Source organism: Archocentrus centrarchus, unplaced genomic scaffold (assembly GCF_007364275.1).
Source record: "Archocentrus centrarchus isolate MPI-CPG fArcCen1 unplaced genomic scaffold, fArcCen1 scaffold_26_ctg1, whole genome shotgun sequence".
Lineage (NCBI taxonomy): Eukaryota > Metazoa > Chordata > Actinopteri > Cichliformes > Cichlidae > Archocentrus > Archocentrus centrarchus.
The window spans coordinates 7,127,065-7,144,078 of record NW_022060256.1 but is presented as its reverse complement, the minus strand read 5'-3'; the positions used below and the strand labels follow the sequence as shown (position 1 = coordinate 7,144,078).

The 17,014-nt window shown below is 45.8% G+C and overlaps 1 protein-coding gene across 2 annotated transcripts; it reads left to right on the top strand.

Annotated features, from left to right (window-relative positions):
* Positions 1–1,805: 1,805 nt before the first annotated feature.
* qsox2 (quiescin Q6 sulfhydryl oxidase 2) lies at positions 1,806–16,716 on the top strand. Of its 2 annotated transcripts, XM_030723598.1 has the most exons (13): positions 1,825–2,183; positions 7,937–8,037; positions 8,140–8,188; positions 8,395–8,500; positions 8,573–8,663; positions 9,360–9,505; positions 9,606–9,758; positions 9,855–9,984; positions 11,111–11,233; positions 12,107–12,257; positions 13,730–13,918; positions 14,270–14,803; positions 16,049–16,716. In XM_030723598.1, exons 1-12 carry the CDS (start codon positions 1,949–1,951, stop codon positions 14,773–14,775), a joined length of 1,980 nt encoding a protein of 659 aa, XP_030579458.1. In that variant the 5' UTR covers positions 1,825–1,948; the 3' UTR covers positions 14,776–14,803; positions 16,049–16,716. The 2 variants fall into 2 exon arrangements, with proteins under 2 accessions (XP_030579459.1, XP_030579458.1); XM_030723599.1 differs by lacking the exon at positions 16,049–16,716 and having other exon boundaries at positions 1,806–2,183; positions 14,270–15,997.
* Positions 16,717–17,014: the final 298 nt, after the last annotated feature.

Genomic DNA, 17,014 nt, shown 5'->3' with positions numbered 1-17,014 from the left:
CTTTTTTTTTAACAGTCGCTCATATTTTACATTAAAAAATGATAAGAACTTAAATCAGACTTAAGTTGGACTTCATTTTGATTTCCAGAATTGTCCCGTGGGGAATATTATCACATCGAAGCGAAAACTTTGCTCTTCAGCGAACAGTTTGTACGTTTTAGCTCCTCTGTTTTTCTGAGAATGAAGTCCAACTTTTCCTAGCACGCTTGAACACAACAGGGCGCAACACGTCAGACGGCACGTAGCGCACGCGAAACAAAGATCGTCTATTATAGAAACACACGCGACTACGTCACGCCTTAACGGAAACCAGACAGGTAAAACGTATGAATAATGACGTCACAGAGGCTGCCGTTTCAGGCACGAGCGCAGCTTAAAATGATGATAAAGAAGGAAAAAATATTATATTTATTCTATTAAAAATAAACCAAAAACAAGCATGAATGAATAAAAACAGAGCGTGTGCTGTAGTTTTATTTTTAACCACTGAATAATTTTTTATATTTCTGCTTTTGCCTGATCAGTAAAACCTCAGAAACAGGTAGTTTTATTTGTAAAGAATCACACCTGTCCATCATCCATGCTCTTCTGTTTACCAGTTTTTAGGTTTAGTAAAAACAAAATTGTTTAATATTTGTGCTTCTGAATATTTTCTTGAAAAAATCAATGTGATTTATTTTACTGATTAATCGACAAGCCGCTCTGCTGTGGGTGTGTTGTTGTAATGATGCATTTTGTGGTTTTGGCCCCTTTTAGACGTGTCGTGCCTCCAGAGTGGTGCGTTTCTGAAACGCTCTGGCCTCTGTCTCAGTACGATGCTTTTTGGAAACAGGGGCACTTGCACATGCGCGCTATGTTTGCAACCATAGTGCAAGTGCCCCCGTCAACCACAGTGGCAGCGTTGGAGGCCAAAAAGTATCGTTTCACTCCGTCCTCGTGTAAACGGGTGGCCAAAACCAGTGAGGTGCAGTCAGGGGAGGCAGGTGAGGCAGTGCCTCACCTGATATCATGACAAGTAAAATACTAACAATGTAACAAATAACTGTTCTCTAAAACTATTTTTTAAAACTGTTTTCTGAATTATTTCAGCACTTTAATGGACAAAATCGCGGATTGCCTGTTCAAACATGGAAGAAATGCGGGGAGAGGCAGTGCAGTGCACTGGCTCACCTCTGGTGGCGCTGTGTCACATATAATAAATGAAGCAGGCAGTTGTCGCATGCCCATTGCTGTCTCTCTTTATATCGCCAATATACATGTTTGATTACACATGTGCTGCACATGCTGATGTTCCACAGGGTGTCTAATATACTGAATGAATGTGTGTGACATGTTTATTCTTTGTGACCAGTCATAAATACACAGGGTGAGGCAGAAAGTACCGTGCCGCACCGATAGGGGGTGCAACAGAGTAACAGAGATATTCGTGGAGAAGGATAGGCGCATGGACTTCAACTTCTAATAAAGGCAGGATAATACATGTTTTTTATTTATTTAGATCTCCTCCCCAAAAAAAAAAAAAATAGGTAGACCTCACATTAAATATTTTCTTTTCTTGCCATCATTGTTGAACAGTATGGAGTTGATTAAAGCATAATTAATCATTAGAATAATTAAAATTGAAATACAAGCTTCTATTTTGGGTTCATATATGTGAACATCCGACTCCAGACGAGTCAGTACCTCACTGGTCACAAACCTCAGCGCACGTCACTGGCCGAAACGCATCAAGACGACACCGTGTCCACTGGAAACGTTGTCGTGTGAACGGGGCATTTGTCTCCCGGAAACTGCTCGGAGTGAGCGTTCTGTCCGCTGCTTTCGGCTCCTTGTACGTTCGGCGGGGCTCTGCGCTCATGTCTCCCCGGCTCCTGAGGTTCGTTTTCGGCTCGAGCTCCGCGGTTCTCTGACCATCTCCTCTCGGTGTGTTTTTCCTCTGATAGCGGCGATGCTCCGGCTCTGGTTCGGAGCGGCGGCGGTCCTTTGGTTGGTGCCCGGGTCCCTGGGAAGCGCAGCCCGGCTATACACGGAGGAGGACCCGCTGGTGATCCTGAGCAGCGGCAGCTTGAAGTCCGCCGTCACCAACTCCTCCTCGGCCTGGCTCATCCAGTTCTTCTCGTCCTGGTGCGGACACTGTATCCAGTACTCCAGCACGTGGAAGGCTCTGGCCCAGGACGTGAAAGGTACCGCTGCAAAAACACGGTTCGGGTCCCTGTCTTTCCGGGTCAAACCGGACTCCATTTAAAATTCTGCTGTTTATTCCCTTCCTGTTAATCGGTAAAATATGACCAAATGTACAGCGTCGTCTGAGTGTTTTGTGATAAAATCCGATACCGGCGCCACTTCGGCGTTAAAATGATTACAAATAAACGGAGGTTTTGATCATTTGGAGCTGCTTGCCGTGCTGTCGGCTCGCTGAGCTGAAAGTCTTCGGTTGTTTAGGGAAACTTAAAAGTAGCGTTTTTTTTCAGTGAGGTTCTGAATGGTGGGGAGCCGCACACGGACGCGCTGTGTTTTAACCCTGCGCACAGATTACCGCACAGAGAAGACGGATCACTTTATCAGGCTGCTTCGGGAGGATTCAAACTACAGACCGAAGGCGCAGAAATCCCGATCACCTGACAGGTGTGCTAACAGTTTTGGTACCGCTCAAATAGTCTCGCCTGATGACGGCTTTAATCTCAGGTGGGTCTGAGAGACTCGTGAGAAGGAAACACACCTCAGTGAAAAAGGTTTAACAGGTTCCGGCTTCAAATTCTGACAAACTGGGGGTCAGAGGTCACAGGGAAAAAGTTTTCGCCAGCTGAGTAAATTAACTTTTTCTACAGTTAATGTAAGAGTCGAGAGTAACTGAGGACATACTGATCAGTTATTAAAGGGCCGATTAGTTCAGGCAGAAATCTAATTTGTGTCTTTGGTTATTGATCAGCAGCAGCTGATTGGGTTATGGGAGCCCGTGCCTCTGTAGCCTGAGCAGCTATGAGTGTTTTATTTTTTACTGAAACACCTGCAGCTCCTTATCTTTTTCCCGTCAGATAATACACACACACACACACACACACACACACACACCTTTGTGAACCTGTCCATGTGGGGACCCTCTCTCTGACCTTCACCTGCCTCGTCTTTCTGCCCTGTTTTTTTCCCCTGAATATCGCTCACCTGTAAATGTACACTTCCACTCCACTCTGGGTGTAACCTGAGCTATGTGGAAACAGGAACTATCAGGAGGAATGCAGTTAAACTGTCCACAGGAGTCACATGACCTTATTTATTCACCCAACACCACAAACCCATAAAAGTCTCTCTGAGGTTTCAGAGGCGCTTTGAGGTGATCAACAACTCCTGCAGGAAAACTGCCAGGGAGCCTCCACAGAAACAGGACTGCAGTTTCTTGCTTCCCTTTTCCTCACTTCCTGTCATGGCGTCAGAGCCGCCTCCAGCCACAGAGGAAGTGAGGAAACCGCAGACGAGGAAAGATTTGTGAAACAGAGAGAGCTTTCCTTAATACGCAGCCTCATTTTAAATGAAAGATTTGTGGGTTTTTGCAGAAAGTTTGATCACTTCCTGTTTCACCTCATATTTGGCTTATGATCCATACCTGGATCCTACAGAGGTTGCACAGGTAGTCTAACTCCTCCAGGATGGCACATTGATACGTGCCATTGCCAGAAGGTTTGCCGTGTCTCCCAGCACAGTCTTAAGAGCATGGAGGAGATTCCAGGAGACAGGCAGTCACTCTAGGAGAGCTGGTAGAAGGTCCTTAACCCATCAGCAGGACCGGTATCTGCCCCTTTGTGCAAGGAGGAACAGGAAGAGCACTGCCAGAGCTACAAAATAACCTCCAGCAGGTCACTGGTGTAAATCTCTCTGACCAAACAATCAGAAACAGACTTCATGAGGGTGGCCTGAGTGCCTGACGTCCTCTAGTGGACCCTGTGCTCACTGCTTGGCACCGTGGAGCCCGATTGGCATTTGCCATAGAATACCAGAAGGTCCTTCACTTGCACTCCTGTGCTTTTCACAGATGAAAGCAGGTTCACCCTGAGCACATCTGGAGAAGCTGTGGAGAACATTATGTTACCAGTAACATGTTCAGCGTGACCAGTTTGGTGGTGGGTCAGTGATGGTTTGGGGAGGCATATCTATGGAGGGACGCACAGACCTGTACAGGCTGGGAAACGACGCCCTGCCTGTCATCAGGTATCAGGATGAAATCCTCACACTCATTGTCAAACCCTACGCTGGTGCAGTGGGTCGTGGGTTCCTCCTGGTGCACGATAATGCTCGGCCTCATATGGTGAGAGGAATTGATACCATTGACTGGCCTCCACACTCGCGTGACCTAAATCCAACAGAACACCTCTGGGACATTCTGTTTCAGTCCATCCATGCCGCCAGGTTCACCTCAGACTGTCCAGGAGCTCAGTGATGCCCTGGTCCATTTCTGGGAGGAGATCCACCAGGACATCATCCGTCATCTCATTATGATCCCCGACATTGTCAGGTGTGCTTACTCTGCCAGGTACTATTTTGAGTTGCTGCAATTAAAGTTCAGCAAAATGTTTTACCCTGCTGCATCATTTTTTTCACTTTGATTTTCAGGGTGTCTTTGAATTCATCCCTCTGTAGATTGATAATTTTAATTTCCATCAAATGATGTGGTTTCCTAACACATCACCCAGTCCGGATCAGTGTAGATATCCAGATCTGATGTGTTTTCAAAGTGTTCCTTTCATTTAATAGATATGAATTATAGTAACAGAAACAGTGGTACGCCCGCTGCGCCATGCTGAGGTCATCTTGTGCCGGGCTGAGAATTTCACTGTTTCGCTATTGGAATTTTTTGCTATCACCGCAATTAGCAAGCAGGCACTCCACCCCATCACTGATACCAGACTGATTTGTTTTTTTTCGCTACAGTTTAGTTCGCAGTGTGCACGCATGGTCTCACAACAGCCCTGTTCACGTTTGATTTTGTGTGGCTACAGAAAGGAAAAAAAAACAACCAGCGTTAAAGCGAGGGGAAGTGGAAAAGGGGCACACAAATGACAATTTCAAGCTTCCTAGTAAACATAAGTTCCCAGGAGCTCTGTTTTGCCAACTTAGCGACTTTGTCGCTAGATTTAGCAACTTTTCAGACACCCCCAGCAACTTTTTCCCTCAAAAAGTGACAAATTTGCTTCAGATGACATCTTAAAAGTCTTAATAATCTGACATGAAGCAGTGTAAGTTTTGAACTGCAGGGAATGATGGAGGATAGTGGATTAAGACAAGGTGGGCTTAATGTGTACACGAGCAATGGGTCTTTGAGGTCTGGGCTGTTAATTATTCTTGAGCAAATTTTGCTTTTGGTGTGTTTTTTAAGCGGCAGTTATGGCAGAGATACCAAGAGAACAGTTTACCCTGCCCAGGGATACTAGGACCCCACCCTGGAGCCAGGCCTGGGGAGGGTCGAGGGGCTTAGCCCGTGGGGTCGGGTGCAGTCCGAAGACAAGACGCCGTCCTGAAGGCCTACCACCCGCAGGAGGCGCCGTAGGGGTCGGGTGCAGTGTGTGTCAAGCTTGTTAGAACTATGCATTGTTGTGTTTGTGTTGTTTTTGCATATGTGTTTGCACGTTTCAATAAATCGCTGCACCTATTTCACACTTTCCTGCAAAATATAAAGAAATGAGGGGGGGCTCAAGACTTTTGCCCAGTACTGTAGATAAAGTAAGTGATGGCCACACTCTGAATTAAAATACGATGTATGTGTTTAGTTTGTTTTAAGAACTCAATAACTACACATGTAGGCTCCCGGAGGCGCTTCAGGATGTTCGGTGAGGAGTGAAACCTGCCTCGAGGCCCGGGCAGCAGTTGTGTAGTTCAGAAAGATTCCCTGCTCTGATTTCCACCATCTTTAATTTGTTTTCCTGGATGTTAAATGTGAGGATAAATGGAAAAGTCTTTAAACGCATTCTGAGTGACCTGTGGGAATCAGATGTCCATCTGCCACCCCTGAGTCTGAGAAACCATTAACCCTGAGACCAGCTGCCCCACACACACACACACACACGCACACACACGCACGCACACACACACGCGCACAGTGGCATGTTTCCATGACGTCTCAGCATGTTAATCAGACTTCCTGTCTTATCTTTTAACACTAAAACATCCTGAGTCTGTGTGAACAAAATTGTGTCCCCACAACAACAGGAATACAAGCACACATACTCTTTATGTGGACCTGCTGCCAGGGTCAAAGGTCGTCTGGGTGAGCAGCTGGGACACACACACACTCTTTCGGGGTGTTTCTGAGAACAATGAAGTTCACACTGCCTTTCAGCCTGCAGGGGTAGAAACTGGCTGCTGCCGCCCTTTACAGGCTGCAGGGGATGTTGCGTGTACCTTCTGTTACCAAAAATTGATCAAAATAGGACAAAAATGTAAACAGCTACATTTTGCAAACACAAACAGGAACAAACACTGCTGACAAAACAGAGAAAAATAAGACATTATTTGAATTTTCACCATAACAATACACCTGCAGCTCCTGTTCAAAAGTCTGCATGAAGTTTAGTTTGACAGTGTGTTTAGCATGTGGCTAAAACACAGCCTGAGCTAAATATGATGGTTATAAAATATTTTACCGTCATTGATTCTGCATTCACGGTGTGCTTCTTAAACTATCATGCAAACGAGTTCATTTCAATTCAATTCAATTTTATTTATTTAGATTAGATTAAACTTTATTAATCCCTTTGGGAGGGTTCCATCAGGGAAATTAAAGTTGCAGTAACACTTGTACATTATAGGCACACAAGCAGAGATATAGTCAGTCAGAAATACACAAGCTCATGAATAAATAGAGAAACAATAAAGATACAACAAAGACAAGGGAAGATATAAAACGTCCGACAGATGCGGTATTGCACCTCGATATTGGCCATTGTCCAGTATTGCTTTATGCTACCTTGTGTTTGTGATCAGGCTCAGGCTGTGTCATTCTTGGATGTGCTGCCTCCCCAGCACAACACACTGTTGAACAGGACACTCACTGTAACAGTCTGATAAAAATCTCCAGGAGTTTCCTGCAGATGTTAAAAGACCGCAGCCTCTTCAGGAAGTACAGCCTGCTCCGTCCCTTCCTCTACAGATGATCCGTGACTCCAGAGTGGAGCATTTTCAAAACACTCCGATCTCCATTTCCGTGTAAACAGATAAAAACACTGCTTTTTGAAAACAGGGGCACTCGCACATGCTCACCATGTCTTTTGTCCCAGCTCTCTCCCCTCAGCCCAACCGGTCACAGCAGATGACCCCCCCTCCCTGAGCCTGGTTCTGCTGGAGGTTTCTTCCTGTTTAAAAGGGAGTTTTTCCTTCCCACTGTCACCAAATGCTGCTCATAGGGGGTCGTTTTGACTGTTGTGTTTCCTCTGTATTATTGTAGGGTCTTTACCACAATACAAAGCGCCTTGAGGCGACTGTTTGTTGTGCTTTGGCGCTATATAAATAAAACTGAATTGAATTGAACTATGGTTGCCGCTCCTATATCCACAACACCAACTTGTGGCCTGGCACTAGGAACTGCAGCGTTTTCAGCGTCTTGTGTTTACCTGTAAACGGAGATCATTTCTGAAATGTTTCCGTGTGAACGTGCAACTTTTCGGAAACGAAAAAGGCAAAATGATAGTGTTTTCACTGAAAACGCATGTTGTGTAAATGGGGCCTCAGTGCAGCATGGGAACTCCCCAGCAGCCTAGGCCTATTGCAGCATAACTAAGGGAGGGTTTGGGGTCACCTGATCCAGAAAAGGCTCTGCCTCCCATTCTATTTTTAAATACCAGAGGAACCACAAGAAAGTCAACAGTCTGAGAGCAAAGTGTTGGGGTGTTGGATGAAGTTTATTATTTGGAATAATCTGAGTGAGTGTGTGTGTGTGTGTGTGTGTCAGACTGGCAGGATGCCATCAGTGTGGGCGTGTTGGATTGCGCTCAAGAGGAAAACTTTGACGTCTGTAAGGACTACAGCATCAAGTTCTACCCCACCTTCAAGGTACGTCAGTACATACCTGCTGCAGGTGGTTACATTGGTGCCAGTCAGTGCTGCCCCCTGCAGGGGCTGATGGGTAATAACACACTATGTTTCTATCTTCAGTTCTTCCGGGCCCACAGTCCACCGACGGACCGAGGGACAACCTACAGAGGTGAGGCTCGCCTGCACGCACAGATCATCTGAGCACTCACTTCCTGCTTTCTCTTGCCCCCCCCCTTTCCTTCTTTCCAAATGTTAGGACTCAGAGATCTCAATAAAGTCAACATTCAGTTTTTGTTTATGCTGTTATGCAACAAAGCATAAAGATAACAGTAATAAACAGTGTGTGTGTGTTTGTGTGTGTGTACACACACTCAGGTGCAGACCGATCGATCCCGTCTGTCCGTCAGCTGATGGTGAACATCCTGCAGAACCACACTAAACTGGACCGGCCCGAGCACTGCCCCCCATTAGAGCCCTACAGGTACCTGAACTAGAACCAGAACCAGGTTGGATCTCTGTCTTGCTGCTAAACTCTGTCTTTGTTTGTCTGCAGCTCTGCTCAGCTGCTCCCTCTGCTGGGTCAGAGGTCAGATCACTACACGGCCATCATTGTGGAGGAGCCAGATTCATACGTTGGACGAGAGGTAACTGAAACTGAACTGCAACAGAAAAAAGGAGACTTGTTCAAAGTCAGACAGGTCAAAGCAGAACCACGAAGTGCTAACCAATAAACCTCTGACCAAAACTTCATCCCATCAAACAGATACAGGACAGACCCTATGCTTTTATTTTGAAAAGTCAGTCACTACTAACCAGCTGCTGACTTTCCATCCTGTTTTGGTTGGTGTCCATCCAGAATGGTAAATGGTAAATGGACTGGTTCTGTGTATATGTCTACCTGACCATTCAAAGCACTTAATACAACGTGCTTTTTACAAGCACTTCTTTCTAATCTAAGTGCTTTCTATCTAACATTCACACTCCAATGAACACATCGGAGAGCAGCTGAGGGTTCAGTATCTTGCCCAAGGATACTTAGTCATACATACGGTAGCAGCCAGGGATCGAACCACTAACCTTTCTAATAGTAGGGGACCTGCTCTTCCTCCTGAGCCATTCCGATAAACAATAAATTTGCTGAACCCGGTGATCGGTTGCTTAAAGACGTAAGCATGTCTGTTTTGAAGCACTGAAGCTTCTTCTTGTTTCTGCTCTCATTGGAGAAATGTTTCCTCTCATTTCTGGTTTCACAGTTTTGTTTTTTCCTGTTCTCACTTCAACCCTCGTTCATCTTAAAGTCCTCACAGAGTTATAACTACAAACCTGTCTGTGTGTCTCAGGTGATCCTGGACCTGCTGCAGTACTCAGGTGTGCAGGTGAAGAGAGTTCTGAGCTCTGATCGGCCCCTGCTGGACACTCTGAAGATCACAGCTTTCCCTTCCATCTACCTGCTTCATCCCAATGGGACACACGGACACCTGCACAGGTGAGGGCAAGCATCACTGACTAAACAAACATGAGGGAGTAAACGATATCACCAGAGATGTTTGATCTTCTAACTCATCAGCCATCTTCTCCTCTGGCAGTGAGAAGCTGCTGCGTTTCTTCTTCTCGTCCTTGTTGAGGACGTTACCTGGAGTCCAGCGGTGGTCGAAGTCAGGCAGCAGCAGTTCCAGTGCGGGCCAGATGAGGGTGCTGCCGGACAAGCAGAATACAGAACCGTGGAGGGACTTCGACAGGTCAGAGACTCGCTCTGGCTACGGTTAGAGCAACTTGCTCCAGCTAGGGTTAGATCGATTCTGACCTTAGATCGGTTAATGTGTACATCTCTGCAGGTCCAAGGTGTACACGGCTGACCTGGAGTCAGCCCTCCACTACCTTCTGAGAGTCGAGCTGGCTACCCACAATACACTGGAGGGGGAGGAGCTAAAGATCTTCAAGGACTTGGTCACTTTAGTGGCAAAGGTAACCACCACAAATGGAGCAGCTTTGCATGATTTACAGTTAATAAGCCTTCTTTATCCAATACTGGCCCACGGTGCATCCTCTGACTGAAACAAGCTGTTTTATCCAAGAATATAAAAAACTGTGATACACTAAATGTTTAGAGAAGTGTGCAACCTGCGGGCTCACAGGGATTACTGTGCGTACTGTGCTCATTATTAGAAACACGTTTAATATGAGCGTCTGCCACGGGAGCAGGAGATGTATGACAGGAAGTGGGAGATCTGAGTATGTAAGATCCACTTTAAAGAGCCGGGAGCTAAACTGAAGTGTTCCAGACAGTGAACGATAAAAAATAATTTGTTTTTGGAACATTAGAAGGTCTAAACATAAACTAGCAGATCCCAAAGTAAAATTATGATCCTGATTATTAGCATAGCCTGACTTCCTCAAGGTTTTAAACCTCTCCATACTGACCCTTAAAAAACCTGCTTTCAATCAGAGGAGGTCCTCCTTAAAGAAAATGGCTGTGCTGATGATGACCTCCATCAGGTTTCAGACGTACGAATGAAAGAAATTTAATAAATGAACAACAAATAACCTGAAAATACAATAAATCAAAACTGTCCCGCAGTCGGTTTAAATGCAGAACTTGAGCTGTTGACAATGATCCACCTAAACCAGGTGTGGTTGGGGTGGGGGTTGTTTTTGCTCCGCCTCACTGACACTTAAGCTCCGAACTTGTAACTACTGAATATCACCACCAGGTGGCGCCTCCTCCTTTGTTGCTGTGTTAGAATGGAGACACAGAGGCTCTCGCCATATGTATGACCAGCGAATGGGTTGCCATGGAGACCTGCCATTGTACGGGCGTGGTATGGGTTCCTGTGTGACATTCTGAGCTAACGGTCTAACCTGTGCTCGGGATGAAGTAAGAGACCCTGTTCACCTGTTCGGACCGGGCTGGACTTTCACCTCCACACAGGAAAAGGGGGGGGGGGGGGGGGGGGGGGTCCATAAAACCAAATGTCCAGAAACCCGTCCGAGCTCTGCTGCTGATGTGACCGCTTCTTTAAACTCACCGCAAATGAGCTCCGACTGCACAGAAACACCACTGACGTCTTTTTCTCTGTGTGCACCTGTTCAGCTCTATCCAGGTGGGGGCTCTGTGGTGAAGCTGATGGAGACTCTCTCTGATTGGCTGCTCAGTATGCCACTGCAGCGAATCCCCTATCAGGCCGTCCTGGACCTGGTGGATAACAAGATGAGGGTGAGACGCACACTGAACACCAGCGCTGGAGTTACTCAAAAAAAAAATAATGGATTACACATTACCTGTTACTTTTCTTTAAAGTAATGCAGTACATTACTTAATTACTCGCTGTAACTTCTCATTACTGCATAAATGACCTGAAACACCATAATTACCAGTTAGCAATACAGACTTGAGGCTACAGCCCCACACAGCAGCACACACACGAGCTTTCTGTCAGTTACACGTACAAACACAAAGCAAAGATGGAAACCGGCGCAGTGACTTCAGAGTGACCGTCACCCTGATTCTGCTGCAGAAACAGGTGGAAATCAAGGCTTCGGGCCGACCGCTCATCACCACCTTTGTTACCTGCTGAAGGTCGGGCTCTGCTGCTGGTCTGGGGTCAGCGCATCTCTCTGAGTTCTTTGCTTTGTGTTAGCGTGCAGTCTGTGCAGATGTTTGCAGATGTGGTAGCAGTACAATGCAACTGTTTCTGTCCTGGATGCAGTTTGCACTTCAACATCGTGCTCTAGCTGTTTTGTGCCATAAAAATAAAAGCAGTATCCATACCTCAGCTCCTCTGAAGCTGTAGATGCTCCACCATGTCCTCCTCCAAGCACATGACCTGAGATCAGCTGATTGTAGCAGGAAGAAAAAAAGAACGTTTGATTTTTTTTTTTTCTTTTCTGTCCACCCAGCCTGCAGATAATTGAGGAGCCTTTGTAACACAAGTAACTGTAATGTGGTTATTACTCCTTTTACTACAGTAACTCCTCACATTACTGTTACTAGAAAATGTAATGTGATTACAGTAACTCATTACATCAGCACTACTAAACACACACCAAACACACACATGCAGCAGCTGACTTCCTGTTTCCTGTGTAGATCTCAGGTGTGTTCCTAGGGGCGGAGCTTCGTTGGGTGGGTTGTCAGGGCAGCAGGGAGGGGCTCAGAGGTTACCCGTGTTCCCTCTGGACTCTGTTCCATGTTCTGACTGTCCAGCATGATGCCAATCCCACCGCACTGGAGAACACAGGTACACACACTAACTGTACTCTCTCTCTCTCTCACTCTCTCACACACACACACACACACACACACATCTTTGTTAGCTCATCATCAGCCACCTGAAATCAGGATCGCCATCTTCACTCAAAAGGTTCAAAGCTGTGTTTGACTTTAGTGTGAAAATCCACAGATTCACTATATTGCCAAAAGTATTCACTCAGATTAGCTCAAGAACAGTGTGTAGAGAGCTTCGTGGAATGCTGAGCAGCTGCATCCAAGCCTTACATCACCAAGCACAGTGCAAAGCATCAGATGCAGTGGTGTAAATCACGCCGCCAATGGACTCTAGAGCAGTGGAGACGTGTTCTCTGGAGGGATGAATCACACTTCTCCGTCTGTAAATCTGATGGATGAGTCTGGGGTTGGTGGTTGCCAGGAGAACCGTACCTGTCTGTCTGCATCGTGCCAGGTGTAAAGTTTGGTGGGGGGGGGGGGGGGGGGGGGGGGGGTTATGGTGTGGGGGTGTTTTTCAGGGGTTGGGCTCAGCCCTTTAGTTCCAGTGAAAGGAACTCATAATGCTTCAGCATAACAAGACATTTGGGACAATTTGATGCTCCCAACAGTTTGGGGATGGCCCCTTCCTGTTCCAACATGACTGCACACCAGTGCACAAAGCAGCTCCATAAAGACATGGATGAACCAGTTTGGTGTGGAAGAACTTGACTGGTATGCACAGAGTCCTGACCTCAACACCTTTGGGATGAATTAGAGCAGAGACTGTGAGCCAGGCCTTCTTGTCCAACATCAGTGTCTGACCTCCCAAATGTGCTTCCGGAAGAATGGTCAAAAATTCCGATAAACACTCCTAAACCCGTGGAAAGCCTTCCCAGAAGAATTGAAGCTGCTATAGGTGCAAAGGGTGGGCCGACATCATATTAAACCGTGCGGATTAAGAATGGGATGTCACTCAAGTTCACGTGTGTGTGTGAAGGCAACCGAGTGAATACTTTTGGGAGTGTAGTGTAAATCTTCATCCCTAAAACAAAACTAAATGTGGAAGGTGACTGTATGGGACCAAAATCTTTCGTCTTCCACCAAAACAGATCATGGACTTGTTTCCACTAGAAAGATCAAATCTTTACGGTTTGTGAAGTCTGGGAGACTGATGCTGAGCATTTTGCTTCCTAAATAAAATGATAGATATTCCTGTCAGGAACTGAAAGAATTTCTCTGCCTAGAATGCAAAGATTTCCAGCCCATAAGTCCAGATTTGTTTTCCACCTTATAAAAATGTAGCTTTTTCCTATCAGGAATGAACAACCACTGCAGCTTAAACAGTTCAGGTGTTGTTGTAACTTAAAGAAAAATGGCTGGTGTACATGAAGCACACCTTGATAACGTTCAAGTCAATGTAACTGCTGCACACATGAGCAACCATTACATTAAAATACCAGATTTAATAAAAATGGACCTGCTTCTGTCGGCCTGTCTGTGACTCAGGTCTGGAGGGCGAGGCGGTGCCGGTGCTGCAGGTGATGCGCCGCTACATCCGGACGTTTTTCGGCTGCCAGGAGTGTGGCCGACACTTCGAACAGGCGGCGGCGGCCAGCATGGACACCGCACAGAACCGAGAGCAGCAGATCCTGTGGCTGTGGCAGCAACACAACCGGGTCAACATGAGGCTGGCTGGTAAACACACACACACACACATTTCTGCGTAAACTGAAAAATCAGTGATCAGATTTACTGAATCAGCCAGTTTCCCAGTCATGGATTAAGCTTGGTCCTAGACTAAAAGGAAAAAGTCAATGAAGACCACAATAGGAAAAAGTATTTAGTGCAGGATTAGACATAATCCCTGTATGGGAAACTGGGCCAATATGTTTAAGGATGATCCCTGTGTCTGGAGTTGTTAACTCTCCTCTTCCTTTTCCCCCCTTCCACGTTTTGCGCCTCTTCTTTTGTCCTCCTCTTCCAATTTTTCCTTTAAATCTACTTCTTTCTACTACTCTTCCTCCTCCTCATCCTCTTCCTCCTCAGGATCTCTGAGCGATGACCCCCTCTTCCCTAAAGCTCCGTGGCCGAGCCCCTCCCTGTGTGCTTCCTGCCATGAGGAGAAAAATGGCGTCCACGTCTGGAACCAAGACAACGTCCTCCGCTTCCTCCGACATCACTACAGCGCCTCCAACCTGTCCCCCAAGTACTCCGTGACTCCCCCACAACTCCCCGCTCCTCTGGTTCCTGACCCTGCAGGGACGAGCCGGCCTCGGGAGGAGCACAGGGGAGCCGCGAGGAGCGATACGGAGAAGAAAGCCTCCACCCGGACTCCTCGTCCGGGACACCAGGCTGTGAAAGGGAAGGAGAGAGGGGAGGTGGTAGGTATGGGAGGTGGAGTCTGGATTCTGGGTCTGGGTTTTAACAGCGTGGACATGAGTCTGTGTGTGGTGCTGTACGTCTGCTCCTGCCTCTTTCTTATGCTCCTCTGCTTCTTCTTCAAAGTGCGATCCAGGAGGTGGAAGCTCCGACACTCCCGCCTCCATGTCTGACCCAGCCCGGATACAGGCAGGTTAAACAGGACCAGAGCTGGTTCAGGTTCAGGGCTGGTACGGAACTCTTCAAGATCTAAGACGTCAATGATTCTGTCTCTCTTCAGGTGGTTTTCACAAATTGATGGATCACTGAATCAGTGATCCATCAATTGTGTGATCGGTGATGATAGCTGCAGTTTAAACCTGCAGCAGCTATAGAAATGAATTTTTGGTCTGTGAATCCAGGGAATAGAAACCTGAGTGGAAAGCTGCTTAATTCTGGTCTGATTCTCTGTGCAGCTAAATGTCTGAAAACATTTGAACCATGAAAAAGGAGCTGCAGGAAGCTCGAGCTGTTTGCTGTCAGTCTGACTCCTTATTTCTCCGACCTCTGTGATGGAGGTAGAGAACGCACGAACAGCAAATACAGCAAGCTGAAATGAAGTGGAATGATCCTTTAAATTCCACCAGAGGTTTTGAAGTTTGTTTTCAAGCCTAAGGTGACTGGATGTAATTTGTAGCTGCAAAATTTGATTAAATTGAGATATTTTTTTAATGAACTTCTAATCTGTAACACCCACAGACTGTATATAGAGATGGCCATATCTTCCAGGTCGGAAAAGGTAAAGCCTTAAACCTGCATTCTTTGTAATGTCCAATAGGGGGCGACTCCTCTGGTTGTAAAAAGAAGGCTGACTGTTTAGAAGCTGTTGAGAAAATAAAGCACCTCCTCCTCTCGCCCCACTAAGGATCTCAGTTTCCCCTCAAGCATATAGTTTCACCCCCAGAGAAACCAGTTTCCCTCAGTTGACATGTCTGCTTTCACAAAGCTAAAATGGCGATGGTGAACATGCTCAGCTCCAGAGTGATGTCACAGTAGCTGTGTCCATCTTTTTTATACAGTCTGCTGTCTTGTTCTGAGACCAGCAGCTGAAACGTTTACTGTCCCTGGAAAAACTGATACTGGATCCCAGTGAGTAAAAATTCCGTTATTATTAAACTGATATTTTTGTTTATATTGAACGAGTTAATGAAGTTTTCCTTATTTATAAACTTTTCAGCAGTTTATTTCACCCGCTCGTTAACAGCGTTCGGTGCTTCATTTGGGGTTTTAGTGTCAAACGAGTCAGCTCCACTGGACCTTTATTCCAGCAGCCGCTGAGAATCTGTCCTTACAGAACCGCCAGATTAGTCAGACACAAGGAAAGATCTCCAAAGCTCACAAAAACAAAAAAAAAAAGCAGAGACAAAATCCTCTAACAAAACTCTCAACCTTAGCCAGCCCTGAACCAGACCAGAACCAGATCTAACTCAGACCAGACTGTCCTGGTTTTGGATTTACTCACTCAGATGTGAACAACAATTTGGACTCTCAGGTCTGGATTTATTTACTTGTACATGTCAGACTCCTCTGGACTCTCTGACCAGGTGTGTGAGACCTGGATAGGTTGCTGTGGACTGGGTTCATTTCCCAGAATCCCACAGGAGGTATGTGGTGGTACCTGATGTACACCTGGACCTGAACTGTGCTGAAGTCTCTGAATTCACTTTGTGCCAAATCTTTAACCTGCTGACAGAACACACACCTGTCCTCTCAGGCTCCACCCAGTGTGTGTGTGTGTGTGTGTGTGTGTGTGTCTATTCTTGTATGTATGCATTTGTGAGGACTTTGTAAATTGTAGATCTTGTATGGATGTCATTGGAAGGAAACCTGCACCCGTCCTGGTGAACCAGACTGCCTGATTCTAGTTGTTTTTGTAAAGTGGCTAAAATGTGCAAACGTGTTCATTACTGCATTTTAATTTATTATTTTTCTGTAAATATTTTGGTGTGTCTGAACCCCAACAGCCCCAGTGTTTTTTTTCCCCTATTAAACATCCAAAATACAGAGTTAATGTGGAAAAACATTTATAGATTATATGAAAGTGTAATTATGTCCTAGATTATTTTCTTCAAATAAAAGCAAACTGCTAAAATCTGAGCGGGATCATTTTTACTCAGAAACAGAACTTAAAAGGAAACAACAAGCAGTTATGTTTCTGTCTATTTTAGTGAGACATGGCTTTATGTAAAACAGTCAAAGCAGAAAATTTGCAAAGCATTTCTTTATTTTTGATACATTGAAATTTTAAAAGGGGGAAAACTAAGCACATTTAAAAATGTAAGTAGTTAAAAAAAATCACATAATTGGACTGGTTAAAGTTGGCAAATTCATTCAAACTTGGCTGACCATTTTTTAATTATTTCATTAACTAAT